The following is an 18862-nucleotide window of genomic DNA, read 5'->3' on the forward strand; positions in this document are numbered from 1 at the left end:
GGGGACTGGAGGAACCCAGCCCCACTGAACTGAGTCCTGCAAGATAGCTCCACTGGGGGTGAGGGCTTGCAGAAGGGAGAGATACAGCTCCATATAGAAACACAAGTAACACAAGTAGCACATTGACAGAATTACCAAGACCCTAGCCCTAATAAATGAGCGTACCCCAAAGTAGCAGGCAAATCTGGTAACACTAAGCTCAAGCTGGGAATCAGAAGACTGTTTCTACTCTTGAGAGGAGTGAACAGTGCTTAAATGGAAAAGCAGGGAAGATAAGCACCAACCTAGTTTTAAAGACAGAGCTTGATAAAATTTCATAAAGGGCGTTATATGTGATACAGTGACCTGAAACACAGCGGGAGCGGAGTTATTGACTCACAGGGTCCCTTCCAGTTGTAAGTCCAAAAAAGCCCAATTAAGGTGGAAAACAATTCATTAATTATTCACAAAGCTTAAAACATTGTGTTTTGTTAACACAAATTTGACAAGTGCGGGTAGATAACAAGACTTCAACAAGTTTTTATTTAAATTGCATGGTAGGCATCAGACTTTGTATTTTCAGGCATCATTTTCTTAAAAATAGACCTATTAAATTTATATTTAAATTATGATAACACATTGAGGCCTAAACTCACTGTAATCTGTTAACAACAGTTAATAAAAAAAAAGATATATATATATGCTGCTTCAGCGGGCCCTTCTCCAATGTTAATGAGCTAATGATACAGAATGAGGAAGGCATGCTTAATTTTGGGGGTCAGCTCAAGCCATACAAGTGTCAGAACATTGTGTACAATATTAAGATTTTATCTTCCATCTTTACAAGACAGCAAATGCAGGTATCAATAGTTTCCCCTGCAGTACAGCTGAATCCAATGCAAGTGCTGAGTTTTCCCCTATATTCATTTATGAAGAAGGAACCATTTCATCTCCATCCCCTAGGTCAGGGTGCAGGCCAGAACAAGCCTGTGGAAATGTGTCATCCAGCTGGTATGGCTTCTCTCAAATGAGTTGATGGGCTGAGTCCTGAGCATGGAGGTTCTTGTGGGCTTGACATGCTAGTTCTGGATCTGGCCAGCAGGACTTCTCACAGCAGCTGCCAGAGTCCCGTGTCAGCACAGCCAGAACATGAGAATTAGCACTGTTGCCACCCCACTGCTGATTTGCATGCCAAGCAGTGATTAAAAAACACAAAAAACCCCCAGAAAATCCTGCCACAGGTAAAAACAGGAGTCAGTGTTAACCCCCTTTTGGCAAAGCAGCTCTGGGAGCCATGGTAAAAAGCCCCACAAGGCTTGATGCAAAGGGGTGTCATCTAGCCCCTAGGAAACCCTGCAGTCAAGGTTTGGCCCACCAGCTCATTTGAGTTTGACACCCCTCTGTTAGGTGTTAAATGTCCACCCTGGACACAGATAATAAACCAGGTCCTGATGGTGCTGAGCTACTGAGCAGGTAGCTCAGGCCACCCACCTTATGGGTCAGTCTCTCTGCTTCTCCTATTAAATTTATTCTACTTTGAGTGGTATGTGGTACAGAAAAGAGGCCTTGTGTCAAATCTTGCAGCACCTATCGACATACCATCACTCATGAGATCTACTATCTAGAAGCAATAGATACGTTCACCACTGTTTCTAAAACCATTATTTAAAAAAAAATGAATTGGTGGTGGTTGAGGTTTGAGTACGAGGTAATGCCATCATTGGATCTTCTGTGTTGTTTCAGAAGGACAACTGTCCTTCCTTCCCTCCTAAGTGTTTTCCCTGAGATCTGGTGTATGCTACAAGGTTCTCTCAGCAAAACTTGGCAAGTCTACCCTCAAGAGTTTCTCTGCAGTGGTAGAACCCACCTTTCTGACAGCAAGGAGTTACACACAAGCTCTGCTGAATGGAGAAAAGCTCCTGCTGTCAGCTGATAGAAGGTGAATGTGCACTTTCATGTCACCTATGGTATGTATGAGCCACCACAATCATGTGGGTACGCATGAGTTTGACGGTTGTGACTACAATCTGTGCACAGAACTTCAGACACCAGAGGCAGGTGAGTGTCGACAAAGACCCTTGTGTGTGCCTTTGTTTCCTCACACCAATTGGAAAGTAAGTTACGGAAACTTATTACCTAACTTCCGCCGTTACTCAGAGCTAATTACATCCCAGGGTATAAAATAGTAGTACTTCCATGGTAGTACAGGGTAGGTATTGGCCAAAACCCAACATTTTTACACTATGATGTCCTACATAGCAATACATGATAGGCAGTACTTACCAGGTTATGGGTCTGTTCCCCATCTCCACACCTGTCCCTTTCCAGGTCTATCCCTGGTTTCATTCTCAAGGAGTTCCTCTGAGATTTTTGCCAGGGTGTTAGCAGTTTGATCGTGATAGACTGCAGGATGAGCCATGCTTGACAGTGGTCTACTCTTGGCATCTCTACATATTAATCCCTCTAGCTTAAAAACCAGGTTATGAAGCCCTAAGAAGCACCAGATAGAACTCCTGATTGCAGATGCATTGCCAGATCTTTGATTTGAGCACCCAGCTACTTAGCACCATAACCAGCAGTTCTAGGCTTGGCCAAAAGCAGACATGTAGGCACATAGGAATAGGAACGATAGGCATCTCAGGAAATCAGGCACCTCCAAAACATTCCCAGCCTGTCACTAGTTTCAGAATGGGAGTGGAGGGAAGTTTTGTTGGGTTTTTTCAGCCCCCACTGGAGGGTGAGGTGGGTATACTAGAGGCCCCTTGAGGCCAGAGGACTCCAATTCACCCACCCCACCCTTCATCAACAGCGGGGGAACCCTGGAACAAGCTCCCTCTGCTCTCTTTCCCTACTCCCAATCTGAAAACAGGGACAGGCTGGGAGAGAGAGGGGAGGCCATTCCTAGGGGAAGCTGGCTGCAGGCTTCCAGTCACAGCTCAATTCCTCTCCCCCCTGGAACTAACAGTGAACTTCTGTTTGGTCCCTGGGATCCTTGTAACACAGAGGGCTTCCTGCAAAGTGTTCTCGGTTACAGCAGGGAGCTGCACTTCTGGCTGCACCCTTAGGCAGTCACTGAGCAGGAGTTTTGAGAATCACGATTTGGGAATATGGCACCAGCAGGTGGCAGACTGACTCTAGCTTGAAGGGACTTTTGATGCCTACAAGGCTGGGTTAGGCATCGGGTACTCAGAACTCCACCTCAGTGCTGAAGCAAGTACTTGTGCCAGAAGTGACTCAGACACAATCTCCTTTCTGAAAACATTTCATAAAAACTCCTTTCATGTTGTGCCAGTAAAGCTCACTCATGAGAATAATCTTCAGAAATAGACATATCCAATGCAGAACACAGTTATATGGCTATTTTGTTATTTGTGCACTGTACACAACACCTTGAAGGACTCTTAAATTAAACTGCATCCTCCACAAACAGTAAATCCCTAGAGCAAATCCATTTGTGGGATTGATCTAGTTGTGTATGCAAGTGCTACAATTGTAAACTTACACTTGCAACATATTAAAAAGGCAGCCAACTCTGTAGGTAGGCCCCTCTTGCCACATTTCATCATTTAACTTCACTTGCTCAGTATAGCCCAGCATCTGGTTGGAGATTACATGTACTAGATGATAATCTTCCATGCAATGAGTCACTAAAGTTTATTTTCAACTAAAGAAAGAAAAAAAAATAAATCTGTATGTGAAGCATTAAGTGTGCCTACTTCCCATGTGCAGAGAGAGGTAGTTAGCCATATTGGTCTCAAGTCAGGAAGAAAATGGGGTGTAGATGCACCTGATAAAACTAAGCAAATGGGAGATGACTAACTAATTCAGAGGTGCATAAGTTCTTGAGAGCCCAAGCTCATTGCATCAGCATCTGATGATGTGAGCTTGGACTTGCAAAAAAATGTACACATCTCTGATTCAGTTAATCTACCAGGTAAATCTATACCCTGCCTTCCACTTGTAATGTGTGTTGTGAAAGAGTTTCAGTTTGGAGGCAAATTTCAAGAAGATCCTGGTCACAGAGTTTTGTTTTGTGTTAGTACAAAAAGGGGATATCTTTTAAAACAGGAACTGGAGTGCACAAAGAAGCTAAGCTCAGAACAAAAGGACACAGATCCAGAATCCAAGGGTGGAAACATCACCTGACTCTCATTTGTGCTACCAGGAACAAACTGTGAGCAAGCAGATGTCACTACTCTTTGTTGTGCCACAAAAAAGGGTGGGGGGGGAGAGGGGCGGAAATCAGTAGTACGGCAAAGAGGTAGTAACAGGCTCTGCTGCTTTATTACAGCAGATGTCTGCTAGCTCTGTGCAGGAGAGTACAGGTAGCCTGACCTGCTCATACTGTCCACCCACCCTAAGCAGGTATCCTGGGGCTTGAGAGCTGCTCAAGCTCCCAGCACACCTGCCTGTCTCTCCTTGCTTTCAGAAAGACAAGCTGAGGAATCTTGGTGCACTTCTCCATAAGTGGGGAAGTCAGGATTCCCCACTCAGCCAGACCCATAGCGAGGGATGGGTCTGGTTCACTGGGGACAGCCTCAGTTTTTTTCTCTCAGCCAGACCTGCTCACCCAAAACTGCCTCATATCACCCCTTGTCCTGTACCATCATCAAGGGGAGGACAAGGGGCAACATACATCTTGTGCAATGAAGCAGAGCAGCTGTGTTGTGACTCACTGTGGTACAGCTGATCCACTTCGTTTGGTGGCACCTCTTTCTAGCCTAAGAGTGTCTTTGGCCCACGTTACTTACGTCAAAGTCTACAATAACTGATGATCCCTTCTGTAAAAGCTTCGGGGGTAGTGCCCAGGGGAATGGATACCCATTTAGACACGGCTGAGCCAAAATACCACAGGAACAGTTGATGGCTGGACATGCACACAAAACACTGGCAGATTCAGCCAAGCTGCTGGAAGCTTCTGTATGCATATGCTGCTTCTAAATGAAGCCAATCACAGAAACTGACAACTTAAACGAACAAACAAAAAAAGATAGCAATACTTCATTTGCAGACATCAGCATCCTCGAAGTCCTGCATCTCTTCCCTGTCCTTATCAAGCAGTCTGGCATCTCCCAAGTTGGAAAGTACCACCCTGGAGACCAAGAGGCCAAGACTTCGGTATCCAAGTGGTCTTAAACACTTACTGTTATTCTATTCCATCCTGTTCAAGTCCCTGAAAATCCATTTATGAATCTACTTTTGTAACACGCTGCTATCTTACCCTTAAGACGGTCACAAAAAAAGTAGCAAGGAAGAAAATCCACTGACCTTCTGCATTAGCTGTTTTTCAGGAAGTCAAGCAGGGTGGAACAGAATCGCATGCATTATAAGAGTAGTGATTTTTTTTTTTTAAATCTTGGCAAGCATGTAAACTGGAAAAAAATGTCAGGGTAATATTTCTAAAGTTGAAGGCATTCTACCAGAGCATTTCAATATAAAAAGGGGAAAGTTGCTCACATGTTATCACTTCTTATTATAGTAAAAGAAATCTAATAAGATTGAGAATTTCCCAATGCTGTTTACTATTTTTATATATTGTATGCAAAAGTAACAGAGTAGAATGGTCTAAAAATGTGAAATATAAAATAAAAAATGTTAAATACAGGAAAAAAAAACAACAGTAAAAACACATAGCAGCAAAAATGTTAACAATGGTATTAATACAGTTTTTTTATGTGGTCAGTTTAAAAGACTAATGCTCATCTCTCCTAGTGAGAATAATATTAACCTTACTCTTTTTTTTTCTTTTTTTTTTTAAAAGAAGTCATGCGACTGAAATGGTAGCAATGTTTAGAACAACATTATCCAACTTAAAGGCAAACATCATAAGAATTGGTTTCCAGCTTCCTCAGAAGCCTGCAGCATCTTCACAGTAATCCCACATCAGAAAGGCACAGGTGATGAAGTTTCTGACAGCCTCCTCCGTGCAGCTATCCTCAGACATTTGGGGCACTTTTCAGACTGGAAGCACTCTTTGTGAAAGCATGCTTTGCAAGCTGTTAACAGACCAGATGAGAAAAGCGGTACTAAATAACTGCATTTATTGAAAGATGGTCTTTTACGTAGGCAGGAATGAAAATGCACAGTAGAGTACAAATATATTTTAAAACTCTACCCAGTCCAGTACCCAATGAAGTCATCTGGAAGGTTTTCAACAGGTCTAGCTAGATCTGTTACAACAAATACACTGCTGGATCAACCTTAATCCCTGGTTAAAAGGTAAATCCACACCAAGAGAACACACCCCCTCCCAAAAGTTCTTTTCAGATATGCCCCCATGTTTGGAATAAAAGTTCACAGAGACAAGACAGTTTGAAGTCAATGGGACTACCCACATGCTTATGCATTAGCCACAAATTTAAGCACCTTGCCAAATCAGAGCTTGAAACCTTCCCTACCCCCATCTCCTGTGCCCACTCACACTCACCCCAGAGGAAAAAGCTTAGGTCAGAAACATACCAGTACATCTTTTACATATGGCAGTCTGAAATGGGAAGAGCAAATCTGATCTTTGACAAAATTCACAAATAAATCCTTTTGCTTGACAGAGCTAGAAAAGTTGAGGACAAGATTACTTGTTGCATTTAATAAAAAGGTTAATATAAAAGAAGCATGACAATTGTGTGCATTTTTAAGGCTGCACATAACACAGTTCCTTACCTCGCAGTTTTCTATATGAGAGGTGGAGCTTTTTAGAATGTCCCTTAGGAGAGGCAACAGTTGCCCTCGCTTGACCTTCACCAGATCATCCATTGAAAACAGATGCAGCTCTTCTGTCAGGTGGCAGGGGACCTGTTCATATTCTTTCAGAACCCTGTAGGATTAAGGAAGATGAAAAGAGCCAAACTGCAAAAGGACAAATTTCAAGCAAGTTTTACAAGTTGACCTGCTTACTTTTTTCAACAGTCACCAAGGGAGAAAATAAATCTGGTAGTAATATACACATGGAAGAATTTATTTTAAAAAGGGGGCCTATGAATCTTTACATAAAACTATATTTCTGCCCTTTTCTGAGAGACTTTTCCTGTGCGTCAGAAACAACGGTTATTTTTCTTGCTTCTTTTTAACTACAGAAGTTCAACAAAGCCTTGTTTTTCCCCTTGTTGCTGCTGCAAAATTTTTTGGAAGGGTCTCTGGTGAAATGACAAATAATGAAAACACCACCTTCATAATACCTTGAACTCAAACTTGAACAAAATGGCTTAAAGGAAAAAAAAAAGTGTCTATTCTTTAATTGTTTAGGTATCAGAGTTCTTACATAAAAGGATAACCTCCAATCTTCCATTAAGTCCTCCCTCCCCCCCAAAAAATAAGTTTGCAGGAAAGATTGGATATTTCTTTTGTCAAACCTCACCCCCAAAACAAAAACAAAAAAACCCAACAATAACAATGCAGTAGGATTTGTCTTGCTGGATTTTTTTAGTTAAACAAACAAGCCTTTGATGTCTTCCAAAAAAGCCCAAACAAACAAAACCAAAATGACCACAAAAAGTTTCTCATCTTATGCTGGTGACTATAAAATATTAAACTCTACTTACAAAGTTAACTGAGGAAAACCACTACCTACCACGTCAATGTACATACAGAAGTTCCTAACTAACTTCGCATGTAAAAAGGGGATCTGATTTATGCATTAAATGTTATCCAGTATTTTACCATTTGGCTGCAGTGCTTAGTTTAGCAATTTTCAATGTGTTTATATCAAACAAACATGCAGTCAGTTGGAATAACATCCCATATTGCTCTAGCATTCCTTACCATAACAGCGCCTAGAGACAAATAAAAGTAAATCACAGCTGCAAGTTTTCTACAGCCTGTTTTGTGTTTTAAGTGAAGACTGAATAAATAAACTACGGAAGAGGTATCATTTTGCAACATAAAAAAGTAACTGGTTGTAGTTGCCATAGAAGTGAGAATGATTTATATTGTGTAAGACACTTACTTTCCCTTAAAAGGAAAATAAGTGATGTCAGAAAATTATTAATGAAGTCTGATCAATCGAGTTTCAAGAGGACTTTTACAGAGGGAGGGGAAAGCGAGAGAGAAAGCTACCTTAAAAATACATTATCACTTGACATTTACACAGAAAGAGAAGGAAGGTATCAGAATTTCTAATGATCAGACAGAAAACTAGTTTAAAAACTGCATGCAAGAACGCTTCTAGGAACCTCTGCAATGTCTAAACATTCTCCATACCTTTCAGCCAACCTGCAGGTCTTCAATAGCCTTTTCATAAGCAAAAGCTGTTCTTGTATTTCCTAAGGGATGTGGGAAGAATTAAACACACACACACACACACACACACACGGTATGTAAAATATAAAGCCAAAGTAGCCTCACTAATGTATTTAAAAATCAGAAAGACCAATTGGTCTGTCAGCAATGTTTAAACTGCTGACAGTATAGTTGCAACATTTTACCAGTACATTAGTCTTAGCCTAAAAATAGGAAATGTACACACAGCAATGGGTTCGACAGACTAGATCAGGGATGCCCAACCTTTTTGAATGTGGGGCTGAATCTTGAACTTTTTATCACCCAGTGGGCCGGTGAGCCATATTCAAAGACCTCACAGGAAGAGGTATCACATCACCCCACCAAAACAAAAGTACAGTCTTTACTTCCATTTCCTGTCACAGCACCTCAGGCCTCAGAAAACAGACACCGCAGGCCATATGTTGGACAAGCGTGGACTAGATGCACAAATGCACCAAAAGTCCATCCCATTGGCAAGTATGTGTGGGCTATTTTTGTTCACCAGCTGCAAATGCATGATACAAGATATGGCCCTTGTGTTGCAACACTTCATATTGCTGCATGGATCAAGTTGCAGAATAAGGGACTACACAAAAGCAAGTGACACTCTCCAGAGCAAAGGGAAGGCTGCATGGGAGCAATGCTACACCTTTCTGTTCACTTGGTTTTCCCCTTTCTTCCATAAGTAACTTGTCAAAAGCAGGTGGATGCAATTTTTAAATGGGCCAAGGATTTTCTAACCCCTGCTGCACCTGCCTCCCCCCGCCCCTGCCCTGCAACCAAATGCTGAAGCCTCCTGGCAACAGGTGTCCAGTGCAGATGATTACCCAAAGGGACTCAGGTCCCAGATACAGAGATGCCTTCTTCTAAAGATCAGGGGAATGTGGTTGGTGTTCCCAACGTCTGGACAAGCAAGGAGACAACCACTTCTCCACCTTCCAGCCCTCAGTCTGAGGTGAATGAAAGTGGTAGGTCCCAGCAACAGCGATGGGACAAGGTGGACACCGATGGTACAGATCACCCAGAGACAGCACCAGATGACAATTCTAAAGTCCTTTGTGGAATAATAAACCTGTCTTGTTTTTCCATCTTAGTGTGTCCAGGCCACCACTCACACAACTTTAAAGTACTTACCCTGACTCTGTTCAGTTCTTTTGCCTTTGTATAAAGGGTTGTGTTGATACAGGCCACATTGAAAAAGGGATTCTGCCATATACTGTCAAGGAGACACTTGGAGAAGTTACAGACATAGTACTTTTTGAAATCCCATTTCATTAATATTCGGGCAGGAATAGAAGATTGTGTGTAAGTATGGCAGCAGTCACAGAAATACTTCCCTAGGTAATCACAATAGCGGAGTCTCCTGATGTATTCTGTAAAAGGTTAACAATGAAAGCAAACTTTAGAAGAATGGTTTGTTATTTAAGAGTTGTACTGCCTCTTAAAAACATGCCTACCCAGTAATAACCCATTCAAATCTACAGAAAGCAAGACCTTTTGGAAAAGGTGGTAGGTATTATTTTTTGAAGAATTAAACTGATGGGTTTTCCATTCTGAATTACATGCAGAAAGAAAATATGTCCTTGTTATTCTCAAGACAAAATAGAGCAATGTGATAAATGCAATTCATGGAAAGCATTGCTGCTACTTCCCCATAAAAATTAAAAATATCGAAAACAGTGCCAGCAAATGCAAGTAAATCTCACTTCGTACAGAGCTAGTTTTACTTATGTACTCTTGAATATTCAAATTCTTCATGCCAATTCAGAAAGATACATTCTTTGCTGCCCATATACCCAGATTCATAAAATCATTTGAAATATTTCCCATATAAGAAGATAATGGTAATGTACAAGTGCATCCACTTCCACAAACTGCCTAAAGGCAGATTCTAGAAATTCTGTATAAAAGAGAAGTCAAATTATCTGTAGCATCATAAATAGCACTTATTGTAGATGGGGATGGGAACCTGGTTTCAGCTACAGCAGTTTCAGGCGGGAATATAATTCAATTGTGTATCGTCTAGGCATGTCCCAAGCTTTAACTTTTCCCTTCTAGGTCAGACATTGGTTTTGCAAGCCTGGCAACATCCTATGGGTACACAAATTTAGGTTAACAAATAAGTGTGGCACTCAGTAGGTGTATGTGTGTTCATATATGTATATGTGTGTGTGTATGCATGGATGCATGTATGCATCTCATATACTTTTTAATATACTTACTGCATTCTATTGGGGTTCCACAACCAACGCAAGTAAAGTTTTGGGCAGCTACAACAGCTTCTCTCCTACATGAAGGAACAAAGAATTATTTCTCCCTACCCCAAAAAACCCTGTAGTTCCAACCCTACATTCTCCAACACGTCAGCCACCTTCACCTGTATTTCCTTCTTACAAGGCTTACCCTGTCAATCAAAACACCCACCTTCCTTCAGAACAGAGGGAGCGGTGGAAGGGTAAATTGTAAAACAAGAGCCCCACGTGCTATTTAAATTCTAGGCATGGTCCACAAAGTATGTTACTAGGGAAAGCTATATGCAAGTCAGATACTCTCTGTTTTCCCTTTTTAAAAATGCATCAGTTTGGAAGCGGGTGGGGTAGGAGAGGGGAAAATAAAACATTTATCTGAACATTTTATAATCATTTTCAATTACCAGAAACACCAGATAGCATGCTAATAGAGTAGCAAACATGAAAAAAAAAAAACAAAAAACCCAATGCATTCCACTTTGTTTACTATGAGCATTTGATATTACTTTAAGTGGAATTAGATTTGTAGTTCCCCTGAATAACTCACCTTTCTTTACTAAAAACAAAAAGACTCAAAGATGGCAGGAAATCAGGTTTCCTCAAAAATAAAAATTTCAAATATACATTCAAGTTAATGTCAAAAACTGGTACTTCTAAGAGTTCAGTGGTGTGCTGTTTCTTTAAATCAAGTGAGTCACCATTTTGCCCAACAGTACATGTACTGTTATTGCTGTATCAGCATGTCTGATGTAATTTCTACTGGGACATTTGATCAAATATGCAAATAAATACAGTATATTTTTCTGTGGTACCCCCCACACACTTCCCCTCTCCCTCAAAAATTAGCCCTCCAAAATTGGGATGCATGTTTTAAAGTCAGGAAGCTATTTCCATACCATAATGGAGGCATGGACATGCTATATAATGCCTGCCAGAGGCTGGCTCCATGCAGTAGGAGTGGAGTCCCCTCTAAACTTTAACTGTCACAGCTACTGCTGCATTAGGCAGCCACTTTTGGCCAGTTCAATAGTTGTGACAGGTTTAAAGCTTTAGTTACAAGAGAAGAATGCGTGACACTACCCCTGCTTCATGTGACCTGCATTCAGTCACAACCATGGAAAAAAATATTTTCTTTATTCTGCCTTCCCAAAACAAGATACACTTCTTATTCTCTTGCACACCACATGCTCCTAAACATGGGGCTGAACACAAGCCCCAATCCAAGGCCCAATGGACATCATGGGCGTCTTTTCCATGCCTTCAGCAGGCCTGATCTGGTCCCTGCTTCTACTGTAACAGAAGTGACGATCCAAGGATAGACGCTCAAAATCTGAGACTTACTTTTCAGATGGGTGAATATTAAATATAATTTGAGATCTAGGGGGAGCCCAGTCTGTAGTTCCTCTTAATCGGGATTTGATCTTGATTTCTTCTGCCAGATTCATACTGGACTCCAATTCCCTTGGAATATCTTTTCTATTCACAAACTATCAGAAGGTAAAAAAAAGTCACGCTTAAGGGTAAAGTTGAACTTCCAGTGCAAGTCAAACTGATGCCAGCTGACTTTGTAAACTATGCAATGAAATGTTACTTCCAATACTCCACAATTTCTAGTACAATTACCATCCACAACTAAAATTACCCCTCAGTGTCATTCCCTAGTCATGCTCAGAAGCAACTCCCGAAGCATGTTCTGCTTTCACAGGAATTCCTCTGTCCTTCAGCCCCTTAAATAGATTCAAAGTTTATAAACATGGTAAAGACTGATATTGTCCCAGAACTTAAAAAAAACAAACCAGAAAAACAAACCACAAGCCTTAAACACTTTTGTGTTATTCTTTGCTTCTTTCTTCTTGCCAGGTCAGCAAAGCAGCTGCACTAAAATGACGGGGTTTGGTGTGCTGAATAAAAGGCACACTGTTTGCTGCTCATAGACTTACTTTTTGTCCAGTTGTATCCAGGCACCTAGACAGCTGAACTTCAGGTTCCATCTGCAGCCAACGTTTCCTGAAAGATCTGTAAAGCTTCTGTGCTGTTACTTCAGCAGAACAACAGCCCAATTCAAGAGAGGATCTGAAAATTAAGCAAATTGAGGAAGTGAAGAAAAAAAAAGCACCATTTTGGGTTTACTGCATTCTCTGAATCCCTGAATATTCCTTCCACATTTCTTTCTTCCCACCCCTCCCACCTTGCTTTGTTATACTTATGTTCTAAAGGACTCTTGTACCATAGCTATGATCCCTCTTGGCAAGGATTAAATATTAGACAGACTTTATTCTGAGAACAACTCCTTTTCCAGAAATCAGCTGAAGGAACCAGTGTCCAACAACACTCCTCCTTCTCTTCCCCTTTAGGAGCAATATGTGCTTCCTAACCCAAGGAAATAAGAGCAACTGGAAAGCTGGTTCAACATATGGCAGGAAAGAGTAGTACCAGACTACTTATGTCAAGAAACACAATTACCTGTCATCTGGGACTGATGAAATATTTTCCAAGTCTTCAAGTTCTGCAGAAGAGAAGGAAAAAACTGAAAGCTTATTCCAGTTGGGCTGACATCACTCATGTTCTATCTGTATCCATCATATGCAAACCAGCTCACAATGATTAACATACTCATCCTCACAAAGCATTAGAGCCCCTCAACTGTAAAATGGAACCAGTGACACCATTCTTCGCAAATCTCTGACTTCTTCAAATGAAAGACACGATACAAGAACAAGAGATCATCCTTATCGCCACTACTTCCATGCCCTCTTTCTTCACATTTTACAGAAAGGAGAATGGAAGCAGTGAGAATAAATGACTTTCCCAAGGTCACAACTTGAAGCCTGTGGCGCACCAGGAAACTGAACCTGGGTCACAGTGTACAGATAGAGAGCTCTTCTGTGATATGTATCTATTTACAGTTTACCTGATGTAATAAGGTATTGCCCAGCACAAACACACACAAAGGACTCTTCAGGTCAATCACTGAAAATTATGCCTGTGTAGAAAGGAAATCCTGTCCTGGTCTTAATTGTGTACAAGGTTTTGCATAAGTTCAAATACTCATGCAAACTGCCTTTAACTTTTTCCATTTGTAGGCCATTTTTATCAAAAGTGAATTTGTACTAAAAATACATCCTAAGGGAACACCCCGCTTTGGAGAGGAAGAGGCAGTGGTACTAAAGGAATCAATGCACCTGTCTGAAGATAGTCAAATATCTAGGCCAATGCAAAAGCTGCATCTGGCAGCCTTACCAATAATTACAAATTCATCATCCGAGTCCAGAGCTGGATTTACAGATGAGTTGACCTGTAGGACACCACCACCTTCAGAGGGAAAAAAATCATTTACAGTGGGATTAGTGTATTTATACCTGTATTTGTAATATTCTGTTACTGTTCTTCCCTGCTTCTCACATGCACAAAATCTGATACACTTTTAAAATTACAAGCACTTGGAACATAATTTACTATGTCCCTCCCAAAATGGGCTGGGCTACTTGAGGTGAAGTACATTATCACCATAATGTAGAAGCCTCATCCCACACATGCCATTGTTAACTTTCCCAAAAAGTTACATCACCTACATGTGCATTACACAATATTTCAATATCCTTCAGGACAAATTCATGCACTGTAGAATGACACTACAGTACCAGATGCCTTGGTTACCCTGCCTCAGACTACATGGGCATATACAATACATTAAGGAAAAATTCATCACAGCCTACTACAGAAACTGATCTGAATCTTTCAATTAAACTAAAGGGCAAATGAAGAGATTCACTATCACTTAACGCAAATGGAAACATAGGAAGATGAATCAATTCACACATATGCTAGAGTTGCTTGCACTTATATACTTTTCAATCTTAACTTCATCTTTTTTTATAAATGAAAATGCGAGATGAAACTTCTAGTTATACATATCACTATGTACACTCCATAAACAGAGGCACAAATGAGAAAAATATATCATGAATATTAGAAGAGGCAAATATCACCTGCAGAATCATATTACTGATACAGTTCACAGAATAAGCAACCACAGCAGTTTTGTTGCATTCCTAACTTGTCCACATGTGATAATTGGAACATAACAGCTGCTGCCTTTTTGAAGTGGTTCCAAATGTTCACGTGTCTATACCACAGTTTGTTGGGCAGCTGGTACAGATATTACAGAGGAGGGCAGGGAATCTGCTTCCGAGAAGCATCTGTCCCAACTGTTTAGGTGCTCTCCTCTTTGGTAATGAGAGACTAAAAGGTAGGCAGAAAGAGTTACATTATAATTTAACAATAAATCTCTTGCCTTCATAACCACTGTCTGAAGAACAAGAATCAGATTGCTGTACTCTGGTGCAAGATTGCATCTCCAAATCCACTGGATAGCTGCCTACTGATCCATCAGTCTCATCTGCACCCCAGTACTCTGTCTGATGAGTGAAGATAATGCACTTCGTTTTTTCCAGAGATGCAATGATCATATCTGCAACAAAAAAGTGTGCATTTTCCTGGGCACAAGAAAGGGAATGCCAATTAATACTCAGTTTCTACAATCAATCAGAATAGACGCATGAGCATCTTCCTCACTTTAACAAGCCAAAAAATACTTGAAACCTTTTTTAAAAAGAAAATGAGGAATTTAAAACAAAAAGAAGATAAAGGAGGAGAACCAAGAAAATTCAGATCACATCTCAGCATTAATTAGTCATATAGCTTCCATTTGTTTTCCTCTCCTAAATATACATGTAGATAGTTAAGCATTTAATATATTCTCTTTTTTATTTGTTTTAAGGTGTAGACTCAAGATTTCAACATAAATCTGTGCAACATGGCTTAACTTCTGGCATGCACATTTACTAGGATTTTTAATTAAAGAGTATGCATATTAAATTTTAATAGTATGCATATAAAATTTTGAAGTGGTGTGCTTTAATAACACTTTAGGATCTTCAGATGATGGATGAATGTCAAGTGCAAAAGCACTTTTTAAACATTAAAAAAATTCAGCCAGGGAAATAACTGCCCCATTTTATAGGCAGGGAAGTAGAAGTGCAAGATGACAGGACTGGCTCAGTCACAGGAAGTCAGTGACAGGGCCAGACTTGGAAGCCAGATCCTCTGCCTCCTACTACGTGTTAACCACAAGGTAGTTATTTTCTCACCTGTAGGCATCTTGAGGTCTCATGGCAAAGCCCCAAGCTTAAAAATCCATATGGATCCCCAAACCCACAAGTTTTGAATGCAAAACAGATGGTTTGCTTAAAAAAAAAAAAAAAAAGAAAGAAAGAAAAAAAAGAAAAAAGGAGGGGCAGGGAGGCCTTTATGCTTGAAAAACAGGACAGTTTTGATTCATGGCATCCTCTACAGCAGGGGTTGCCAACTTGTGGCACATGTGCCACAGGCAGCCTGTGTGTGCAGCACATGGCAGATTAGGCAAGGGATAGTCAGCACAGTGCTGGATAGGGTAGGGAGCAGAAAGCAGAGCACTAAAGCAGGGAGCACAGGGTAGAAGCAGAAGAGTACAGAGGCAGATTATGCAGGGAGGGAACAAAAAGCAGATCAGCATTTAGGCAAAGGAAGGGTAGGGCTTAAGAAGCACGCAGGCTAAATTTGTAGGATGCCTGCAAAAAAAGGTAGGCCCTTGCTGCTCTACAGCACTGTGTAAAAAGCAGGCGGGGAAAGTAACAATAATTTTGTTAAGTTGAAGAATACATTCTCCTTTAGGACAAAAGGGATTTAAAAAAAAAAAAAAGTTTCCCCAGTACTACAGGACCTGATGCAATGGTTCAAAAGCCTGCATGGGTGAAGAAAACTATTTTAAACCAAATATTGTCTAATTAAGTATCACTGGTTGGCTTAACAATTTCTCCACAAAAAACATTTAGTAAGCTTTGGAATATGTTACTAACAAAAGGGAGAGAGTATTAAAACAGTTATTTGGAGGCATGAGGGGCATGGAGAGACAGAGACAATGACAACACCACTAAGGACAAAATCCTCCTACCCAGAAGACTCAGAAAATCTATGTAATGTTGTTAGTGCCTGATCTTTGGGAGATCAAAAAGCATTGGCACCTCAAGCCGACCTAAACAATACCTAAGAACTTGTCTGCAAGAGCTTCTTTTGCATCAAGATGATAAACGCCACAAGGACTTGCACCAAAGACTAGCACAGTGAAAAACTTAAGCAAGTCTGCTTTCTGCTCTCAGCCCTCTCATCCCCATCTTCACACTACACACTGGGCACCTTACCCTATAAAAGTGACCCAATTCACCTTTGTCTATTGTGACTAGGAACACTGGAGAAGCCCTAATCTATCATTTACCTCATCTCCCTTCTGGAGAGGATTGTAACCTACAGTATGTATGCAATAGCTTTGTCTAGTCTAGTTTTAGAGCTCACCAGTTTTTACCACTTCCAATAAGAGACTACTCCACAGTCCAATAAATGTGTCATTGATTGTTACTTTCTCCCCATTCAGTATGGCTGAGCTTTTTTGATCTTCTCTCCAAGAAGTGGTGCTGCCTACTCAGAGTACAAGACTGTGATTTTGAAGACAGGTCCTATTCTTGGTTTTTCCACTGGTCTGCTGGGCAAGTCACTTAATCTCTGTGAATTACTATCCTGATAGATTAAAAGAAGGCAATGACCCCCTTTAGGAAGGGCTTTTAGGTCTAATGATGTAAAGAGTAATATAGAAAGCTAGGTAGTACCGTTCTGAGTTCTGATCAGCATGGATATGTCCATTGTTCACACTGAACTAGCTGGAACTAAATGCCAAGGTCGAGTACAATCGCTGCAGTAAGCAAACCTGATCACCTCTCCTTGTTCCATAATGTAATACTTCCATGCATACGACTCAGAAAAAACAAAAAAGAAACATTTTTCCTACCAATAGCTAATAGGGCTTTGCAAAACAGCACCATTTCATTTTGATTTCCATTTTGCTGTTTCAAAAGGATAGTGTTTTGTTTCATTTAGTTTCAAAGCACTGTGCCGTTTCATTGAAACCATTTCACTCATAGGCTATAACGGGGAATCATGAAAATGCCTAAGACACTGTCATTTCTTGCCTAAGACGAAAATTGCAGGAATAGTAGCCCCTTCTGCAGCCAGAAAGCCTGCCAAGTTTCAAGGAGATAGGTACAGAGGTTGCTGGGAAACTGCACCTCAAACAGTTGAAAGAACTCGTATCACTTGCCAGCAGTGGCAGCCTCCTGTCATCCCATGTGCAGATCTGGGGGCTTGCACCCCCCCGGGAGGGCTGTGGGGATGTGCTGGACTCCTCCTGGTGGTGCAGGCCTCCAGATCTGTGTGCAGGATAACAGGAGGCTGCCGCTGCCTGGGCACGCCTGGGCTGCCTGGCCACGCCCTGGGCACGCCTACACCCACAGTCAGCCTCCTGTCATCCTGTGCACAGATCTGGGGGCTCGCATCCCCAGGACTCCTCTGGGGGCGGGGCGGGGGGGGCACGGGGCCTGGGCTCTGCGCGCAGAATGACAGCAGGCTGCCGCTGCTGGCTAGGACCAGTGCTGAAGCCAAGCAAGCCTGGCTTTGAAACTCAAAACATTTTGAAACATTTCAAGTGCCCTTGTTTTAAAGCCTTTTGTTTTGTTTCGATTTCACTGTTTTGAGCTTGAAACGCATCAAAACAGCTTCAAAACGAAAACACCCAGTGAAATTTCACACAGCCCTAATAGCTAGCCCCCTAATCTCAGTCTCTGATTTTGTCCTTCTTACTCTCTGCAACTCTTTTGACTTTGATGTTAATAGTATGGAACATCTCCTCTAGACCAAAGTGAGATATTAAAACCAGATTTAACACTAGCACGGTAAATAATTCAGCGCAGCATGTTGCCATCTTTATCCTGCAGTTACAGACAACCAGTTTGCAGTGTAAGCCTATTCGAATTCCAGTTAAGTGAAGCATACGATATGCTCATAAAATTTAACTCCAAATATTACAAAAAACCACAACAACAAAAAGTTGTAAAGTTTAATTTGGTAATGACTCAAAATTTATTCTTCTAGAACTCACCAGATGGAATTGTCTATGGAGATTCAACAACTGTCAGGACTAATTATTCACAAATATACTATAATACAATGGATTGAAATGTGTAACATCCTTACCTTTTCCACATCTGCAGGAAGCATGAAGATATCCCGCAAGGGACAATTCAGGGAAGTAGTTCTTGTGTTCAAAGATGAAGTTGTATCTGTAGACACTGCAATAAGTATTGTTAGTTTCCTTGCAGTGTCAAGGATTTAACAAACAGTTTCCAGAAAATAAATAAATGCAGTAAGTGTTTGTATGCTTGCCCAAGCTGTTCTTTTGAAAATGTAGACTATATTTAAAGTTATCCCAGCAACCAGAAGGGAAAGAACAT

General features: G+C 41.0%; 1 protein-coding gene across 5 annotated transcripts in view; it reads right to left on the bottom strand.

The window, feature by feature from the left end:
• Window positions 1-5317: 5317 nt before the first annotated feature.
• RUBCNL (RUN and cysteine rich domain containing beclin 1 interacting protein like) overlaps window positions 5318-18862 on the bottom strand; it is a 32362-nt gene continuing 18817 nt past the window's right edge. For 3 of the 5 annotated variants that reach the window (XM_019529919.1, XM_019529918.1, XM_019529922.1), the window contains exons 4-15: window positions 18606-18700; window positions 14779-14980; window positions 13725-13796; window positions 12945-12990; window positions 12425-12569; window positions 11826-11971; window positions 10458-10522; window positions 9370-9608; window positions 8176-8237; window positions 6640-6793; window positions 6439-6529; window positions 5318-5975 (exon numbers count right to left, since the gene is read on the bottom strand). In XM_019529919.1, coding sequence (XP_019385464.1) covers window positions 5863-5975; window positions 6439-6529; window positions 6640-6793; window positions 8176-8237; window positions 9370-9608; window positions 10458-10522; window positions 11826-11971; window positions 12425-12569; window positions 12945-12990; window positions 13725-13796; window positions 14779-14980; window positions 18606-18700 — 1430 coding nt within the window. In that variant the 3' untranslated portion in view covers window positions 5318-5862. The remainder of the gene's footprint in view (window positions 5976-6438; window positions 6530-6639; window positions 6794-8175; window positions 8238-9369; window positions 9609-10457; window positions 10523-11825; window positions 11972-12424; window positions 12570-12944; window positions 12991-13724; window positions 13797-14778; window positions 14981-18605; window positions 18701-18862) is intronic. The other 2 variants (XM_019529921.1, XM_019529920.1) reach the window with 1 other exon arrangement.

This window comes from Crocodylus porosus, unplaced genomic scaffold, assembly GCF_001723895.1.
Source record: "Crocodylus porosus isolate Cpor-Errol unplaced genomic scaffold, CroPor_comp1, whole genome shotgun sequence".
Lineage (NCBI taxonomy): Eukaryota > Metazoa > Chordata > Crocodylia > Crocodylidae > Crocodylus > Crocodylus porosus.